Source organism: Microchirus variegatus (assembly GCF_963457635.1).
Source record: "Microchirus variegatus genome assembly, chromosome: 15".
NCBI lineage: Eukaryota > Metazoa > Chordata > Actinopteri > Pleuronectiformes > Soleidae > Microchirus > Microchirus variegatus.
Window position 1 is genome coordinate 20,117,169 of NC_139816.1, and position 19,258 is coordinate 20,136,426.

General features: G+C 39.2%; 1 protein-coding gene across 2 annotated transcripts; it reads left to right on the top strand.

Moving 5' to 3' along the window:
* The first annotated feature begins 565 nt into the window (after positions 1-565).
* Positions 566-18,884, top strand: snx16 (sorting nexin 16). 2 transcript variants are annotated; one of them, XM_083901731.1, is made up of 9 exons: positions 566-653; positions 2,232-2,744; positions 3,228-3,314; positions 8,347-8,495; positions 9,564-9,633; positions 11,971-12,107; positions 12,318-12,440; positions 15,342-15,384; positions 17,841-17,970. In XM_083901731.1, the coding sequence occupies exons 2-8, from the start codon at positions 2,358-2,360 to the stop codon at positions 15,358-15,360; spliced, it is 972 nt and encodes a 323-aa protein (XP_083757857.1). In that variant the 5' UTR covers positions 566-653; positions 2,232-2,357; the 3' UTR covers positions 15,361-15,384; positions 17,841-17,970. The 2 variants fall into 2 exon arrangements, with proteins under 2 accessions (XP_083757857.1, XP_083757858.1); XM_083901732.1 differs by lacking the exons at positions 566-653; positions 15,342-15,384 and having other exon boundaries at positions 2,322-2,744; positions 17,841-18,884.
* Positions 18,885-19,258: the final 374 nt, after the last annotated feature.

The window sequence follows — 19,258 nt, forward strand, 5'->3', positions numbered from 1 at the left end:
CAATTTCCAGATAGATCCCAATTTTAAGATTTTTTTTTTAACCAAATATAATAATTCTTTAAATATTGACACACATTTGAAGAGTTGTGGCTTTTTTTCCCTCTCACCTTGAGGGTTTCTTTGATGACAAGGAGAATTACATTTAAGATAGTTGGTTATGGGCCTTTATGATTGTCAAGTGCTTGCTGAACTCTGGATGTCGTTGCTGCTTTGTAGTTGTTGTCTTTATTTACAATATTTTTGTTTTGTTTTGTCTGTTTGTGAGTAATGAACTTGTTAATATGTGATTTGCATACATCACATTACACAGAGTAATCATGGGTCCATGTGCTCCTCGAAAGGTCAAATGTTCGACTGGAGGTGCCGCTCGTGTGTCTCCAGTCGTTTATAATTTTTCCCATTATTCCTGCAGCACGTGAACGCACATTAGACTTTTTTTGATTGTGTGTCATTACAGCGCCCCCGCCTGGTCATCTATAGGCAGCGCTGCCGCCGTGGTACCACTATTACAGTGAATTGAAGCAGGCTAACATGAGCAGGACAGGGGAGGCGGTAGTGCAGGATTTAAACAGCAACAACACTGTGTCACACAGCAGGGTCCATGTATAATGTGGAATCATTGTTTTGAAGGAGACGGATATTGTCCTCATACGGTAAGTGAAACTCAGTGTCACTCAGTCACCACAGGTCATCTTAGCTTTGTGGGCTGCTAGCTCACTAGCTAACGTGAAGGTAATGTGATAGCTTGTAGCCCGGGGACTTTCAGTTGGACAGCGGAAACGGCGAACACCATCCAACTAATGTGTATGTTAACCGTTTTTGTATTGATTATTGCGAAAATACTCGCATTTAAAATAAAAAGGTGCTTTAAGAAAATGTTGTGACTTGTATCTCGATTCGACATGGATTGAGATGCAATTATCAGCCGTTTTAGTTTATTTTTGTTAGCTTACTTTATTTGGACTGCTGTGACCAGCAAGTAATTGCAACTAGGTAGTTGTTATGCATAGCAGTGAATTTCCACTGAAACCTTAACTTCCTGTGTTCTGTGAAGTATGTATTTCAACACATTGTTACAACAATTTGTTCTTTCTCTCAGCTATTTTTCGCTTCCATGTGGGCATGGGTCGATAAGAAGGGGTCCTCAAAACTATCCATCGTCAATGTCACATTTTGTAAATGGAGTTTGTACTGTTTTTTTATTTTATTTTCTTAAAGGCACGTCTTGAATCGCTTAGCTTGCTAGCGAGCCCAGTAAACGTTTGTTCGTCAGTCAGTTGGTGAAATGGGGCCACGAGGCAGCTAATGTTTTGTTATGTTGGCTCTGGTCTCAGTCATATGTCTCAACATAAATAGCTGTCAGCAGTCAGCTGTCATCTCCCCGTAGTTGCCTTGTCGTCATCATTGCCCTCATACTCATTAAGTTTGTTGTCTTTTTGCCTCAGGCACATGCCTCTTTTATTGTCCCATTCGTCAGTGTGTTTTATTTTAGGGATTTGTTTGTAGGTGAACACGTGACTAGGTTCTCTGAGCTCCACTGGTGCTGAATTCATATGAACACAGCTGACAGGTAGCTCCCACCCAGTCTCAGTCTGAACAAATATCGAGTTCAGGCTTTGTTTTTTTGTGAAAAACAACCTTGCATGTTTCTTCTTCTTTTCCACCAGGCTCAGTATCATCATTCACCAGAATTGATCGGACTTTCCACTGAAGCAAAAATGTTGACAAATCTAGTCAGAAGTCAAGATGAGTTTAACAGACTCTTCTTCGTTGTGGTTTTGGACAAAGTGCAGAAATCCTTAAATTATGAATGATGTGTGGCTCATGTCAATAATTCAGCCCTCCCAGGCTAGTACCCTTATGTCAGGCAGGCAGATTCTGCTCTGCATGTACAGTATAATGAATCCTGAGAAGCCCAGTGTGTTGTCAAACATTAAGGTTGAAAATTTATTTTTGCAATTTGAAAACAAAGGATGCTATCAAATATTTTCCCATTTTTGATTTCAATGTAAACATGTAATACATGTTGGAAACAGTTCACATTTACGCTCACACAAGTTCTATTCCTTCCTTTACAGTAGTATATTACACTATAGTGGTTATTGTTTTGCTTGTGTCATTTGGCAATGCTCCATCTTGTTTTAAATCTATGATGCAGTAAATATCTGACGCTCGACTTGTTAAACCCTTCATGACGGAAAAAGTAGACACCTTATTATTCTCTTTTGCAGGATGTGTAGAGTCTCTGTCAACCCCTCAGGGAGAGCATTGCTTTGAAGCAAATCAAGGTCAGTTTCTCAGTGGAATAACCTTGTTGACAACTGTGGTGGTGGGGTTGGAGTGTACACCACAGGAAGATGGCATCACCCTTTGTGCCTATCCCCGTGCCCATGGACAGAGCTTTGTCAGGTGGCAGCAACAAGCTGAGACGGCCACAGCGAGCTTCGTCATTAGGTAGCATGTCCAGCAGCTCAGAGGACCATGGAAGAGGATGTGGAGGTCTGGGCACCCAGCGCCAATCCCGCTGCATGGACAGAGACAGAGGCAGTCGCAGCCGGACGCCGCCACCCCTCCAGAGCCCTGTGACAAGGGCCAGGGTTAACGGGACACTGGAGCCCTCTGTGGAGTACTCCAGCTGTCCCCGCTCTATATCAGATCCTTCCGGGAGTCAGCAAGAAAAGGAAAGACCCATCACTCCAACTGTCCTGGGGTATGAAGTCATGGAAGAGAGGGCCAAGTTCACGGTATGAAAGCAAATAGTCAGCTAAAGTTGTCTTTGTGACATTTCTGTTCAACATTCACATGCTACATAATTAAGGGTATAATGACCTTTGGATTGATAGTATTGGGCCAATGTATCTATGTCCCATTTACTAAAGTGTCCCATTGGACATCCACATGCATTGAAACATTAAACATTAAAGATATTAAGTGCAAGGTGCCTAGACCTATGGTATTTAATTATACACCATCTTCAAACACAGGAAAAGCTTGGTGGAACTATTAATTTCAGATTAGTTTGATTCAGATTAGGCTTTGTACACTCCATAACAGAGGCTGAACAATGGTATAATTGTGGTCTCTTATTTTTTAATCACCTAACAAATAAGATTATGTAATTTTCCTCATAACCTCTTAAGTGGTTTGGTTGTTGTGAACCTTTTCTTAATGGTGGAGTATAAATCCTTATCAGTCCTGCTGTTTGTATTGTCTTTTTACTGCTTTAGGTATACAAGGTCCTGGTCAGGAAGACTCCAGATGAGAGCTGGGTTGTTTTTAGAAGGTACGCAGACTTCTCCCGACTCAACGACAAGGTGTGTCTTCAGTATGTTGTCTCTACATATACAGTATTTTAATAGTATGCAAAATAGCTTTGATTTCAAGACTATCTGAAGCTCTTTCCTTTGTTGTTGGATCATCTGTCCACATTTGTCTGGTATTTCTGATCATCAGTTCTTTGTTTCCAGCATACTGTCTTTTGTTTTTGGACGTACTGTGGAGGTGATTAGAGCTACACAAAGAAGCCTACTGTTTCTAAACACCCATTGGGCCCTAGCCAAGTTGGGGAACAAGTCTCTCATGGTTTCATGAGGGACAATTTGGTCACTCATTAAAGAGGTGAAAATATTAAGCCATGAGAAAATAATATTACTGTTCCACAGAAAAGGAAATGACCATTAGATAGCTGCAACTGACAGACGCACATCTCTGCAGACCTGCAAACTTAATAATATTTTAATGTAATGCACAAATGGGCCACATGGTGGCGTAGTGGCCAACACTGTTGCCTCACATCTAAATAGTTTCCTCTGTATGGAGTTTTGATAAAGTGATGAGATAATGAGTGAGTAATGCACAAATATAACCCAACATTTGTGCAGAGATAAATGAACCCCATTTCATTTGTTTTATCAGTTTTTCATGGTAATTCTCCAAACCGCTAGTATCAGTACATCAATATATACAATACTGTAGCAGTAGATATTATCTTCTACTCACCATTAAATCAAGGTGTCTGAAGTGCAGTAGCCTTCACAAAATGCTTCAGACGTATAAAAATGTCAACTAAGTCTGTACAAACCCGGGAATAATTAGTGTGTTTTTATTTGTGGCAGAAACATGTAAGTAGATGCCATTATTTGTGTGAGACACTTCCTGTTTGATATTTCAGTAGTCAGCAGTTGTGCAACTTTATGCAGCAGGCAGGACAACAACTTTGACTGATGATATCACTTCTAGAATAGATATTTACTTATGTCACTGTTGCAGGAACAATGACAAACTGCTTAGCAGCTATTCGGTAATAGCGTAATAGAAAAAAGTGCAACACACCTGAATATAAATAGATTATATTATACTTAGTGCTGCAAGTAGCCAGCCTATATACAACATAAGGTGCCTTGTGAAAACAGGGATCATGTGTGCAGTCAGGGGTTGATATAACCGCACCTGTTTTAAGCGGAACTGGAACATTCTGATCATCAGCGGCAAATAAAGATGGGAATGTGAAAGCAAACATTAATAAACGCATCACATTCAAAATCACTTAAATCACCTTTCTTTTAAACTCTGAAGCTTGATCCAGGAACACTCTGAAGAAGTAACTTCAGCAAGTCATCGTGACAATGAATATTGTTTGAGTTGCTGCTGTGTTATTAGCTGATTAAATATTTGTTTCACAAGCAGTTGAACCGCTGTACCTAATAAAATGGCTGGTGGTTGTACTGGGGAGAAGTTAAATACAAATAACAAATAAATAAAATTCCTGTAATTCATGTATGGAAGGGTTAAAACAGGTGTATCATGCACGCACAAAGCACAAAGAATTGAAAAATAGTAACACCCTACATTCAGTATGAAGATGAAGAGGGCAGACAAGGGGTGTGGATGTCCTTTCCTCCATTCCTGTGGCTTTTCCACTGAGGCGGCTCTATGCACACACACACTGCTGAGTGGAATTTCTTTTCTTGTTGATGCCTCAGTGTTAAGAACTCAGTGATCACACATGAACTGCTTGGAATGGCTTAAATCTCAGGTTAATTTTTCATCCTTGCTCACATGCCCTGTTCACATATTAAGCATCGCAAAAGGCAAATGAATAAGTCGAAGTCGTGTTACGTGTGACCCACAAGACAAGCCAAATGCATGCATGTAATTGAGATAAATGATCGTATGGATGCATAGTGTGGTCCACACATCAACAGTGCTGCCTCCAGTGTATAGCTGGCACCAAAACATTTTTGTTTTTGAAGTTTGGACCTTTTCCCATTGCTCTTTGATCATAAACAAGCCAGTATGCATACATCACCCCTCCTCCTCCTGAGTAAACTGACATCCAGGCTTGTTGATACTGTCTCACAAAGTGGATTGTAGCAGTCAGTAACCGTTTAATTTGTATACATCTGTTTAGGGAGTTTGATGCATTTCCAAGAATTTTCTTAAAGTCTGCATCTTGCTTATAGGGTAAAGGTGAATGTGGCTGAAGCTGTTACTGGCTTTGAAGACTGCAGGAGACTTGACTTTGGTCAAAAGAAGTTGCCCCTAATTTTTTTGCATTTTGATGACAACAATAATTAATTGACATCCTTTTAAAATTCGATTTTAATTGTTTAAATCATTAAGTGTTGCTTACAGATTATATCAGTGGAAACCAGAGGAAGAGGGATGCTGCTGCTGTCAATCGGAATAGCGACACTGAATGTTTCATTCAGCTTTGGCAACAGCACCCTACTCAGGAATGAGTCTGCAATCTTTTTTCTTTTTTTTTGTCTGAGCACAAGATCGTGAGCATCATCCACAACGCTTTGGTAGCCACGATTGACAACTCCTTGCCCTGCCTCCGTGATGACCTATGAACTTGTGCAGTGTCATTGTGAATGATAATTGGTCGGGGTCATACTTGTAAGGATGCCAGTCCGCCGACCAAGACACGGCAAGAATCTGTGCCCCTGTGATTGATAATCTGACATGGTGACCACCGTGAATGACAAAAAATGATTGATCGGGGTATTTAAAGTGTGGTCGTATGAGTTATTTCACTGAGTGCTGACGCTTTGTGAGCCAGCCTTGGACTTGCTCTTACTGATAATATGGCTGAAGGAAAAATGGGGTTTAGCTTCTTAACAAAAAGCTAACCAAATAAAATACATGTCTGCTTAGGTCTGCGATAGCTCAGGAATGTTTAATGTCCTTTTCTTTCATTTAGACAGCCTTTTCTGGCTGGAAACTGTGTTTTGTGAACAGCCAATTCCACCACACCATGGAGAATGTTTACAGTCATTAATTCACTGCTATTTCCAAGTTCAAATGACTTTATTGTTTTAAATTCTTAATTTATAAAATGAAGCAACCGTAGACCAACAGCTCCTGTGTCCCCATAAGATGAAAAACACAGATTTTTGTGGATTCTCTGGACTTTGGTGCAGGAGAGTATGTGGGCTACAAACTTCAGTTTCTATTGGGGAGCGTTTGTTTACTGGCAAGATGAAGCAGTGAGCATTGTATTAAAAATATTGTAGACCTAAGCAGGTGTTGATTTTATGAGGTGATCATTTTGTTAAGCGTGTGCGTGTTTTTCTTTCTGTCCCTGTAAAACCAGCTGAGAGCCAAGCTGGTTTACGGGAACTACGCACTCATCATTCCTGAACCGTCCATTTTGATACAGCTTAAAAACAGTCAGTTTATGTAGGCTCAGGAATTTGCCACATAAAGTATATATATGCTCCATAATGGAGCAGCACCTGTGGTCATTTGAATTTAGGTCTTGTATGATGATATAACTAGTGATCCTTCCTGTCAGAAAAAACTTTCAAAGTAACTGCATAACTTCTCAGACAACATAATTCACGTCTTTCGTTTGTCCATCCTTGCCAAATTTGTCCCCCATAGTCACAATTTTAACGTTAAGGTAACATGTTTTACCTCATACAGCTAAATCTAATGTCCCTGGGCCACTGTGGCGAGGCTCCATTCAGATTTCAGACATGTTTGTGCAGAGTCATTGCCTCTTTGGTTATCTTTAATTATTGTACTTACATTTCTAAGTAATGATGTGATTCTTTGCAATTTACTGAAATAGCCTCCGTTAAATCTTGTACGTTATACAGTCTACATTCATGAATTTGAACAGGAAGCGGCAAAAATAGAAAGATGAAAGAACACAGAATGGCAGAACATATTATAGAACCAACATGCTGATTTTATCAACTAGATTTACTGGCACTTGGAAACATGACGAGCAACCATAAACAAGACATTTTAGACCAGAAACCAGGGCTTCTGCTGTTTCTTAAAAGCCTGGATTTGATAATCAATTGAAAGTTGCATAAACGAGCTATAAAATGAAACCTGAATGGATTTAAAAGCTATTTTGTGTGTCATTTGGATACATACTGTATGTAGCCCACTTTTAGACCATGCAGTAAACTATTACAAAAATAAAAGTTAATTGGGGGATAAAGTGGTTATTTAGGACATCACTAGGAAAACAGTGTCATGTTTGGCAATAGTAGGAGTAAAATGCCAGGGTTTGTGTATGGACTCTGACAACATAGAGGTTTAAAGAAGTTCATTATTCTTAAATGATGCATTTTATTGTTTATGGTCCAATGTACCACCCCAGTTCCACCTTTACTTGTATACATGGGAGAAACACAATCAGTAAACAAAACTGCTAACACCGTACATAACCCAATGTTTTATGACAGCGAAACCGCTCTTCTCTTTAGGATCTTTATTAATTCAGTAAAATGTGCTCCCGTTTGCTAAAGCCAGCATGACACAAGTTGCTTGACATATTTCCTGGTATATTTGTTGCCTGGTATAGAGCCATGGATTTGAGCAGCACAGGTTTGAGTGTACACTAATGAAGCAGTGAAAGGGAATGGGGTAAGAGACATGGAAGCTGAAAAGGACTAAAGACAGACAGATGTGAGTGTACCCATGAGAACAGAGCTAAAACAGCTGTGTGGCTGAGCGAATGGGAAGTTGAATAGATGGAGCATCACCACGTTGCTCTGAAAAATATTGTTAACAAAGACCATTGTTTCAGAGGCGTGAGGTGAAATATATTTTGAGACTGAGACACTCAGGGCTGGCATCAGGCTTTGCAGACTGGTTAAATGTGAAGGTGGAAGATTATTGGAGCGTGTAATGCAGCAGAGTGTGAGCACTTCAGGCAGCAGCACAGGCTGTTTCTCATGGTCGCTGCACAAACTGTCACAAACGTTTCAGTTCGACGTCACACCAGTGAGCTCATATAGCTGCTAAATCATTATTCTTTATCATAGTGGCTGTAACCGCATGTATATCATTTGATACTCTGTGTGTGTATGTGTTTGTGTGCAGCTGAAGGAGATGTTTCCCGGCTTCCGTCTCTCATTGCCTCCTAAACGCTGGTTTAAAGACAACTATGACAGCGACTTCCTGGAGGACAGACAGTTGGGACTACAGGCCTTCCTGCAAAACTTGGTTGCACATAAAGACATTTCTAACTGGTACGTGAAATTTTTATTTTTTATTTTTTTTTGTTTAAACCATAAACTTTACACAGTGGTCACTTGATAATCAATTGTTCTAGTTTTTAAACACACAATGCTACTCAGAATAGCCACATACAGTATTAACCAGTTAGATGGTACTAATCATGCTACATAAAATAATTATCATTATCATTATTAAGTGAGTACGTTAATTTTATTGCTGCAACTTTGCACACACTGAGATTATGAGATTATACTGTTTGCAAGATTGTATGACCTGTTGTTACTTATTATTTTATTAGTTTATTGTTCCACCTACTTTTTTAGTACCTGGTACAATGCATGTATCCTTGTTTAATGCAAGTTGAATGTTTTATTGTCCACTGTCCCTGTCTCAATTAAAGTACATCACATCACATCACATCACACCAGGTGTTAAACACAGATCTCCCTGACAGTTGTGAACCACTTGTCTTTCAATAAAGAAAATGCACAACTACAGCTGAAACTGTGGCAAGGTCTACCTGTGTGGACATTAAAAACTTTATGGATGTTTTGACAAACCTAGAGATGGAGAGAGTATTGCTGATGGAGAGAGGGACAGAATGGTGAAGGGCAACCGTTTTACAGCGTGGCAACTGTGTAAAACCCTATTTTAGGCTAATCTGAAAACGCATCAATTCTGCTACCTTGGTATTTTCAAGCCCTGAAAACAAAGATGATTGAAAAAAAATGCTGGGCAAGCAAAGCCTGGACAAGCAGAAAATCCACTTACTGAGTGGTTCAACTGTCGGCTATGAATGAAACGTTTCACCTTATGATCATTCTCAAATGTTCTCCCTCTAAATTCTACACCATTTTTATTTCTCATCTGTTTACACTTGCATGCACATGCCCAGTATATCTGCAGATGCAGATTACTTCATATATGCAGCTGAAATGGGACACATGTTGTAGAGAGCTGTGAGTGTAAAATGTAAAACAATTTGTCAGTTTATTATGGAAGTGTGGCAAGACAAATGATAGATGGCAATCTTTGGAATTAATGGTAAACACTGTTCCACCATTCTTTCTCTTTGACAGCCTGGCAGTGAGAGAGTTTCTTTGCCTCGATGACCCTCCTGGTCCCTTTGATAGTTTGGAGGAGAGCAGGGTGAGTGTCTGTATATTGCAGTGAAAACGTCATATAACCTATTATTAATTGGTGCGCATGTATCCAGAGTCTATTCCACTGTACAATCTTATAAATTAGATTAACATTGTCTGAGATGTGAATGTTTCTTCCCCCAATATTGTTATCTGCACAGACACATCCCTATTTGTTATCGTTGGATTCAGCTTCGATGAACCACAGGATGACGTGCGCTTGTGTAATTCTTCAAAAAAAAAAAAAGTGTATTACGAGTGTCTGCCAAAGCATCCAGCTTTGGATACAGACCATGACCACATATATCTTCTCTGTGCAGATAATCAGACCCAGGACTGGGTGAAACGGAGAAACAAATCTTATCATGGGATACTTTTTTGTATCATATATCGCAATATAAATCAAATGACTATTTTCTGTTGCTTAAAGGTAAGGTAAGGTAAGCTTTAATTTGAAGGTATTTACATCCAAATCAAGTGAACGGTGTATTTCAACACTTTCTATATGTGCCTCCCACTTTGTAGGGGACCAAAAGTAATGGGACAAACTAAACAATCATAAATCAAACTTTCATTGTTTAATACTTTCTTTCAAATCCTTTGCAGTCAATTACAGTTTGAAGTCTGGAAGGCATAGACATTCCACTTATTTGCCTTAAACTCTTGGGTTGCTTTTGCGTTATGCTTTGGGTCATTGTCCATCTGCACTGTGAAGCGCCGTCCAATGAGTTCTGAAGCATTTGACTGAATATGAGCAGATAATATTGCTCCTAACACTTCAGAATTCATCCTGCTGCTTTTGTCAGCAGTTACATCATCAATAAATACAAGGGAACTGCCACTGGCAGCCATACATGCCCACGCCATGACACTACCACCACCATGCTTCACTGATGAAGTAGTATGTTTTGGATCATGAGCAGTTCCTTTGCTTCTCCAAGCTTTTCTCTACCCATCACCGTGGTACAAGTTGATGTTGGTCTCATTTGTCCACAGGATGTTCTTCCAGAATTGTAACAGCTTTTTTAGGTGTTGTTTGGCAAATTCTAATCTCTGTTTTTGAGGCTCACTAATTGTCTACATCTTGTGATGAACCCTCTGGTGAAGTCTTCTTTTGATTGTTGACTTTGAAACGCATACACCTACCTCCTAGAGATTTTTTTTCATCCGGCCAACTGTTGTGAAGGAGTTTTTCTTCACCAGGGAAATAATTCTTCTGTCGTTCACCACAGTGGTTTTTCTCCCAGGTCTTTTGGTGTTGCTGTGCTCACCAGTGCATTCTTTCTTTTTAAGAATGTTCCAAAGTGTTGATTTGGCCACACCTAATGTTTTTGCTATTCCTACACCGTTCACCTGATTTGTATGTAAATACCCTCAATTTAAAGCTGAAAGTGTGCAGTTAAAGCACATCTTGTTCGTTTCATTTCAAATCCATTGTAGTGGTGTATAGAGCCAAAAAGAAGAGAATTGTGTCAATGTCCCAATATTTATGGACCTCACTAGAGCTGCATCTAACGATTATTTTCATAATCGATTAATCTGTTGATTATTTTCTCGATTAATCGATGAATCGTTTGGTTCATAAAATGTGATAAAATGTTGAAAAACGTTGATCAGTGTTTGTCAAAGCAGGAAATGATGATGTTCTTGAATGTCTTGTTTCGTTCACAAACCCAAATGATTCAGTTTTAATGATTTCTTTGTTATGTGGAGCTAAGAAACAAAGAAAATATTCACATTTAAGAAGCTAAAATAATCAGAAATCTTGTTTTCATCATGAAAGAAGCTGCAGTTCATTCAAAAACTGTGTATAAGTGTACTCAGAAGAATTAATGCTGTTTTAAAGGCAAATGATGGTTTATACCAAACATTAATTCGATTTAGATTTTTCTTCTATTAGCTTACTTTGCATTTTGTAAATTAATGAGAATGAAGTGGAAAAAAAATTGGAATTTATATTGCAAGCATTCTTGCTTAACAAAATTTTTTCCACACCTGCCTGAAACTTTTGAAGACTTTTTGTGTAGCTGTAAGTGAAGAGACATTATGAAAGAGTTTATACCCGACAAAATAAAGCGTCATGGCATTAATTATTTTCATGCCTCTACAGCACATAGCATCCGCTACATCTGGTCATGAATGTGTTTATTGCGTCTCCTATAGCTGCCCTTGTAGGAAAACCACCACTTTATTTTTAACTGGACATTTACCACACAAATAAAAGTGCAGACTGGCCTCAGGCTTATCTGATGACGTAGAGTCCTCCTGCTTTCCTTTGACTGCCTCGTCTGTCCTCTACCTAATGTTTATACCTTCTACAAGTATGTTTTTCTCCTCCTACCAGGCGTTTTGTGAGACTCTGGAGGAGAGCAACTATCGTCTCCAGAAGGAGGTGTTAGAGAAGCAGAGGGAAATCGACTTCCTGAATAGGAGGCTGGAGGAGAGGGAGCAGGCCATTCTGCTACTGGAGAAACATATCAAGTCAGTATACACACCCACACAAATGCAAAATAGAGCACTAAGGATTAGAGTCACATGTAACTCACATCTGGTTCACACTGTGCGCTGCATCATAGGCAGAACCATGACGTAGTAATTGCAGTTTACAGATAAGATCTTAGTGCTAAAATAATCGAAAGTAGTGTTTAAGTCAATACGAACCATCTGCTTGTGTGCGTGTCTTTGTCTTAGTCAGGAATGCGTGAGCCCACAGGGAGACTGTGGGCTCTCGGCTCAGGGCAGTGAGAGCAGCACAGATGTAGATGTGGAATCGTCCGCAGCAGAAGCCGATCAGGACATACCTGAGAACACTGGGTAAAGAAAAACCACACACAAACACCACAACACTCACAGCTTTATATTTAATTACATTAGAAACAGATAATGATTTACCCTTTTCAAGTGAATCTCAGAATTCATTTATAGCTGCCATGAAATTACTGTATAATTGTATTCTCATCCATCTTTTTGTCATTATTTTGTCATGTCACTTAATTAATGGTCAAAGAGCAAAGGTCCCATGCTCTACCCATCCTGTACCTCAGTATACCCTTCTCACAATGAATATAAAAGCAAATCACACATCTCTAGTTATGTAGTGCAACACACAGTCAATTTTGGGGGGAAACTGTGCCAATATATTTTGGTGAACGTGTCACTCTCGTAGGAAGTCAGCTTGAGGAGAATTTATGCAGTGACACGTTTTTGTCCACAAGGGTGTTTCAGGTCTTTTCTTTTAGACTGTAACTGTAAAGGAAACAATAGCTATTAGCATGTGTCTCATTTGATTTTGAACAATTTTGCTTTTTGTTAATAGTGTAAATTCACACATTAGCCTTTATGTTGTATATCATTTAATCTTAAACAGCACACCTTTATCTTAATTATGAAATAGTTGTCATTAAAGCCCTGTTAACGTCAAGTTTTTCTAAAAAAAAAAACCCAGAAATGTTCCTAATGATTTGTCAAATGAACACCCTTTCATTGACCTCCATGTCCCTCATTTCACTCTGGGTGATTCTCTTTTCGCACCAGACAAAATGACTACCTTTTGTCAACTTCGTGATCACATGCTGATGATGTCGTATGGAGACACTGAACACTTAGGATGATGAATTAAAAATGCAGTGTCAAAGTCCCACTAATACATGTTCTAAACTAATCACACGTGTAAAAAGAAATAAACTTCCCTGATACTTCTTGAGCACATTGTCCTTGTACAAGCTATAACATAAGTCATTGGTTGTACTGCATCCACCTATGCAGGGGGTGATTGAGATGCTTTGTCCTTGTTTTTTTTACAGCGTCTTCATAAACATCTTAATTAACAGTATATGGATTACTTCTTCGTCTGTTGAGCTTAAAGTTAAAGTTATAATTAATTAGCTATTCCTAAGTAAAATTACTTGTCTCGATATGGAGTCATGTTTACTTCCCATGTTTACTTTATAGCACCAAACAAGCTAATAATGTTGAATGTAATACATAGTAGTGCGATAATTACAACAGAATGTCTTATTACTAAAAACATTGCTCAGCCACACACACACACACACTGTGTGCGCCATGTTTTCATTATATCATGATAATAAGTGGTGGGACGCATGAAATCGATTGGGGGACCACGTGTGGCGCACGAGCCCCCTGTTTGACACCTGAGTTAGTTGTTTCACAGCTGGCTTAGATCGTTCCGACAAATATCTGCTGGAGTCCAGAAGGTTCAAACTGTATGGATAACGCAGAACATGTCAGCTCACCATATTTAACAGAATCCTGCCTTTTAATTGAGCACATAAAACACAGGTTCGCCTCAAATAAATGATAAACAACAGGCTAAACACATTTTTGTATGTAAGACCATCAACCACTGAAACCTCCAAATATGAAACGGGCTAGGAACAGTAAATTTACGTTGCAAGTGGGACCAGATTGGAGAAAAAACACGGCAACTCTTCTCTAAAATATCACATATACGCTGCAAAGCAAGAAGAAATAGGCTCAGCAGTTGTGTTAATTCACCATCTATACTGAACTTGACATAGCAATGTATCACCTAATGAAATTACGTAGAAGTATCTATTGATCTCAAACAGGCCCAAGAGTAATGTAATTAAACTCTGAGTGCTGCTCCTTTCTAGGAAAATTATTTTCATCCCGATGTTGACGTAGTAGTAGAGCAACAGGAACACTGCTCCTGTTTTGTGTTATGTTATCCAGTGCAAAGTTGTGCAAATAAGTTGTCTCTATTAAACACTCACATGCTACTTTTACAGCCTTTTACTTTTACATTATACAATTTGTCAATCAATTTGTCATCATCTCTAAAGCAGCTGTTTTCAAACTCAAGCCATGGCTGAATTTAAAATCCAGAATTGTTCCCTCAAAAACCTTAAATCACAACGTTGATCCACGCTTAAGGTTAAGATTTGTTTTTTCACTGATAATATTTCTTTCATTAAAAAGCCCTGCAACCCTAATGTGGAGGATAACACGGTCGAAGATATAAGGGCAGAAAATAGAATTTGAATCATCCTATGCATATCCTGGGCACAAAACTCACTTGCAGAGCAACTTTGCCAAATTAATTATTTGAAAAATTGCTTACAAAACTGAAAATTAAAATTATTTATTTCCCTATTTATTCATTAATTTTAAGCAGTCGTTCATAACCCACCTACAATACCTTCATGGCCCACAGGAGGGACACTTCCCAAACTTTAGAACTACTGCTTCTAACTCGTCTTTCAATGACCACATATTATGTAGGGGCCCCAGAAATCAGTGTTCATGTCTGGACATTAGGTGGGATTATGTCTCTGTAGAATAGGGATTTTCAACCTTGGCCATACATTCTCCAGATTGTAGTGGAGAAAACTAAATTAAAAGTAAAATACCAAGAATATACCATTATATATCAGCTCAATTTTGAGCAGCATGAATTTCAAGTGAGCTGTCATGGGACTATTTATATATTCATTTATTGGTTTGGTGGGTAGGTTGAGAGCTGTTTTTCGAGAAGAAGAAATGTTATTTATTTGTTTGTCATGCTGAAATTAGAGCCACACATTTTAAATTGTACACATGTATGGGGGAATGCAAATGTAAGTCTCAGTTTTTATTATTCTCATGGAAGTAGTGTACTACCTGGTAGTTGGCTGTTTCACATATTTTTTCTTTCCCTTGTTTTTTTTTTTTTTTTGCCTTCACATTTCACAGCAGTGCTGATCCAGTTTGAAAGCAAAGAACCATAACAAGTGAGGTACATACATATCAGCTCAGCAGGACAATCCTGTAGCATGCTGTCTTTTTCTCGATGTCCTTCTGTACAGTATAGCGTGCACACCTCTGCTATTCTAGAGTGGACGTGTAGTGTTTTTAGTGTAACGGTGCCTAAGGGGAGGTTCATTTTGTTTTAAAGTCTATGTTAATACAATACTCACATGTTTTCTGTGCGGTGAATCGTTGCTTTACGTTTCCTCCTGTCCACATGGGCTGTACGTACACATGCAATGTGGGTATTGTGCTTAAGATTTACTTTGAAAATGTTCAGACCTCTCCTTTGAGTGCTCAAAGTAAAATGGTTATCAGTGTTGGGGTGAGGTCACTTTCAGTTCTCCTACGCCAGGGAAAACCCTTCAGGTCTGTTCAATTCAGGGAAAAAAATAACATTTACTCCTCTTCATTTCAGGAAAAAAAAAGAACTTTGAGTGCTCCACTTTCATTAAAATGTGGGGCCTTAAAAGAAGTGTATAAGACACCAGAGATTTAGGTATTTTTGTTATTTCTAAGACGTGCTCAACAAAAATAGATTTTAACAGCTCGGTGACATCTTAATAGACACAAATAGAGTGAGGCATGTTTGCAGTGTTCTGAAAATGACTTGTCCCCAACTGTGCTGTGTATTTGTCGTACTGTAATGTCGTGTTCTCTCTGTGCCTTCCTATCCGTGCTATACTGCATCAATATACGACTAACTTTGTCTCTCTCCTTCTCATGGTGATGTGTGCTCACTACACTCGTCAAGCGCTTTATTCAGAAAACACACTGTACTAATACAAAAGGGGGGTTTTCCTCACTCACTTCTCTGTGAGCCACAGTTGTTCGTGGCGTTGATTCCAAAAGATCTTGGAAGCTTGATTAATTGGCCGTTAGTGTCCACACAGTGTCAAGAAAACATTCCCCCAAGCATTAGCAGCGACTGTTTACACGATGAAAAAGCTTCATGGATTTATGAAGTCTATGTTAAACTCAAACCATACCATGTGCAGAGTGGCCAGATATCTAGATCCATGAGAACAGTGTATGTTTTTTTCAGTCTTCAATTCTCCAGTGTTGGTGAGTCCTGCTTCATTTGCAGCCTCGAGCCTCAGATTTTCTGCCATGACCTGCTCTTGTTTACCATCTCGAGGGTTGGTCTTGTCTTGTTTTTTTGGCTCCATTCCAGATTCTGACTGTTGTGATTGATGCGTGACATTTAATGAGATCAGCAGTTTCTGAAATACCCAAACCAACCTGTATGACACCTGTCCATGGTCCATCTCACTGATACATTTTTCACTCTTTTACTAAAACTATTTTAGTAATTTGAAAAAGAGATTAGATGAACTAAAAAAAACAAAAGGCATGTGAGAAGTTCTCAGGCGGAAAGGAGCATAGTGTGCCATGTTCTATTGTAGGGAAAACTGTTATTTTATCGATTAATTTGTGGTGCATCTATTATCAGAAGGTGGCGGTAGCAATCATTTTGTTAGTAGACTTCATCTTTGCAGAAGTGATAAAATTGAAGAGATTCCTTAAATGCATCGTGAAGCGATGCACTGTAGATTATGCAGAAGTGATGCAATTTACCAGGGTCTTTGAATGCATCTCGTTAGCTGCCACCATCAACTCAATGTGATGTGAACTCTGCATTACCTTTAGTATCTCTCGTGTGCTTGAGTTTAATATATTAGACAAATAATACCGTTCAATATTCATATAGCATTTTTGTGTGCGTTTAATGTTTTATTAAAGAAGCATCCTTGATTACCGTGGGCTCGTTCACTTGATAGCCTCGATGTTATAAGAATACTGAATGCAAACTGGTTTAATAACCAAAGCTGGTCTGACAGAAAGGGTTTTACAGATCACTAGTTTACCAATTCTCATGTTTGGTGTGAACATTATGTGCAGAATTTCATGCATATTCCATTACTGATTGGCTGACAGAATAATCAAGAGTACTGCAGTTCCTAATAATATGCTTAATGAGTTTCTGGAGGCATTTTAGGTTTATTGCAATTCAGGTTTTCCACTATCTGATATCTGACACTAGATAAGCACAGTGTCCGATAGCATCTATGTGAAATTTAGAAAATGAGTATGAAGTTTGATGTTCCAGGAGTTAAAGAGATGAAGAAAAACCCTCTAAATTCCCTGTCATTGACATGACCAAAGCTAATCACAAATCCTGAAACCAGTTGTCACTGTCAAACCATGTGAGATGAGAGAGAGTCGTAGAGGAAACCTGTCTCCGTTGATGGCGTTATTTACATGTCATGTCGTGTCTGCCTTCTCCTATATTAAACTGGGGCTGTGAACATATTTCTCTCTCCTTCACACACTCATCGTCTTGGATTTTGCCGGTCTATCTGTCTTCATGTTCTCTTAACTGTACGCTTATCATATAGCAGTTAATTGGAGTCGGCTGCTAAATATGTTTCTTCCTCTCCTCAGAGGGAAATGTGAAGTGCAGCTGGTGCGATCGTCAGCCTGTTGGTGCGGGCCGTCACTCAGCACCTCTCCTCCAGTCATCCAGGTCACCCAGCTCTGTCAGCAGAAGCTGGAACACTGATGTCAGCGTTTTCTTCCACTTTCTCCTCAATCTGCATGTCCTTCTATTTGAGGGCTAATGAAAACTTATCTTTTGTTTTTTTTGTTTTTTTCTGGCTCCCTTCAACCTCACAGCCTTCCATCACAACTCCCCCACCTTTTAAGATTATTACTGATGTTTTGCATTTCAGCCTGATCTCAGGCAGCCTTCCATGTAACTAACTGTGTATGGGATGGAAGAGGAACAGTTTTATACTGATGGAGTCTTCCACCTACAAAGGCTTCATTCTGAAGATCTTCTGCAACTTGTTATAAGAATTCTATCGGGACCTAAGAAGCTCGACTTCTTCTGGTTTTGTCTTTAACTACCACAGTGGCCAAAGTTGGGCTTCTTGACCAAAACAATAAGGGAACTTAAGATTAAGAATCACATGGCTGGATATTTTCATGACTTTTACAACTGTGACAATCTACAGAAAACATGGACCCTGATTCCCTCAGCTTCTGCAGACATGTTGACAGAAGCTCTCCTCTGTCACAGAAGAAACGACATGCCCCACGCAGCTACACCAGTAACTAAACATCTGGGTAAATAAACATCTCAGGAGACGCGTTGGTAACCGAGTGAGTGTCACAGAGGACGTGGCAGTTCTCTGTACTTCCAGCTGCTGTCATTGCCATCGACTGACTTTGTTTCTTGTATTTCAGTCTCCAGTCATTTATAACCGGATCCCTTTTCACTGCGTTGTGTCCAGCAAGTCACATATTGTACCAAGAGACAGCCAAGTAAAATGAAGCCTATCATTTACTTTTGGGGATAATATTAAGGACAGTTAATCATGTAATTTCCCATTCACTCTGCATTTATACATTACTTTCATCGTTGCTTCTAGACAATAATTATGCCCATTTAAGTGCATTAATATGTGCAAAAGCACGGGCATTGAAATAAATTAAAATACTAGTTCTATAAAGGAAACACTCTTTATGACCAGCCAGGTGACGTTTTGCTTCAATTGCATTAATATTTACAACACTAAACCTCTGGCGCCCTATCTTATAACGGTGGAGAACAGAGTGGAGTTTGTTGGGTTATGGGTATCATTTAAGATCGTTGCACACATTTTGCCCTTCCTCTGCTAGAGATGTTAAGATATCCACTTCCTAAATGGATTTGTGCCCCTATGATAATACAGTTTATTTGATTAGAGTTCTGCCTGTGGTGCTCAAACTGCTCTAATTTCACTGGAACTACTGTTGACAGCTAAGTTTCCCCGAGTGAGTTGCGGGAATGACGGAAATCCCACAACATGCATTCTAAG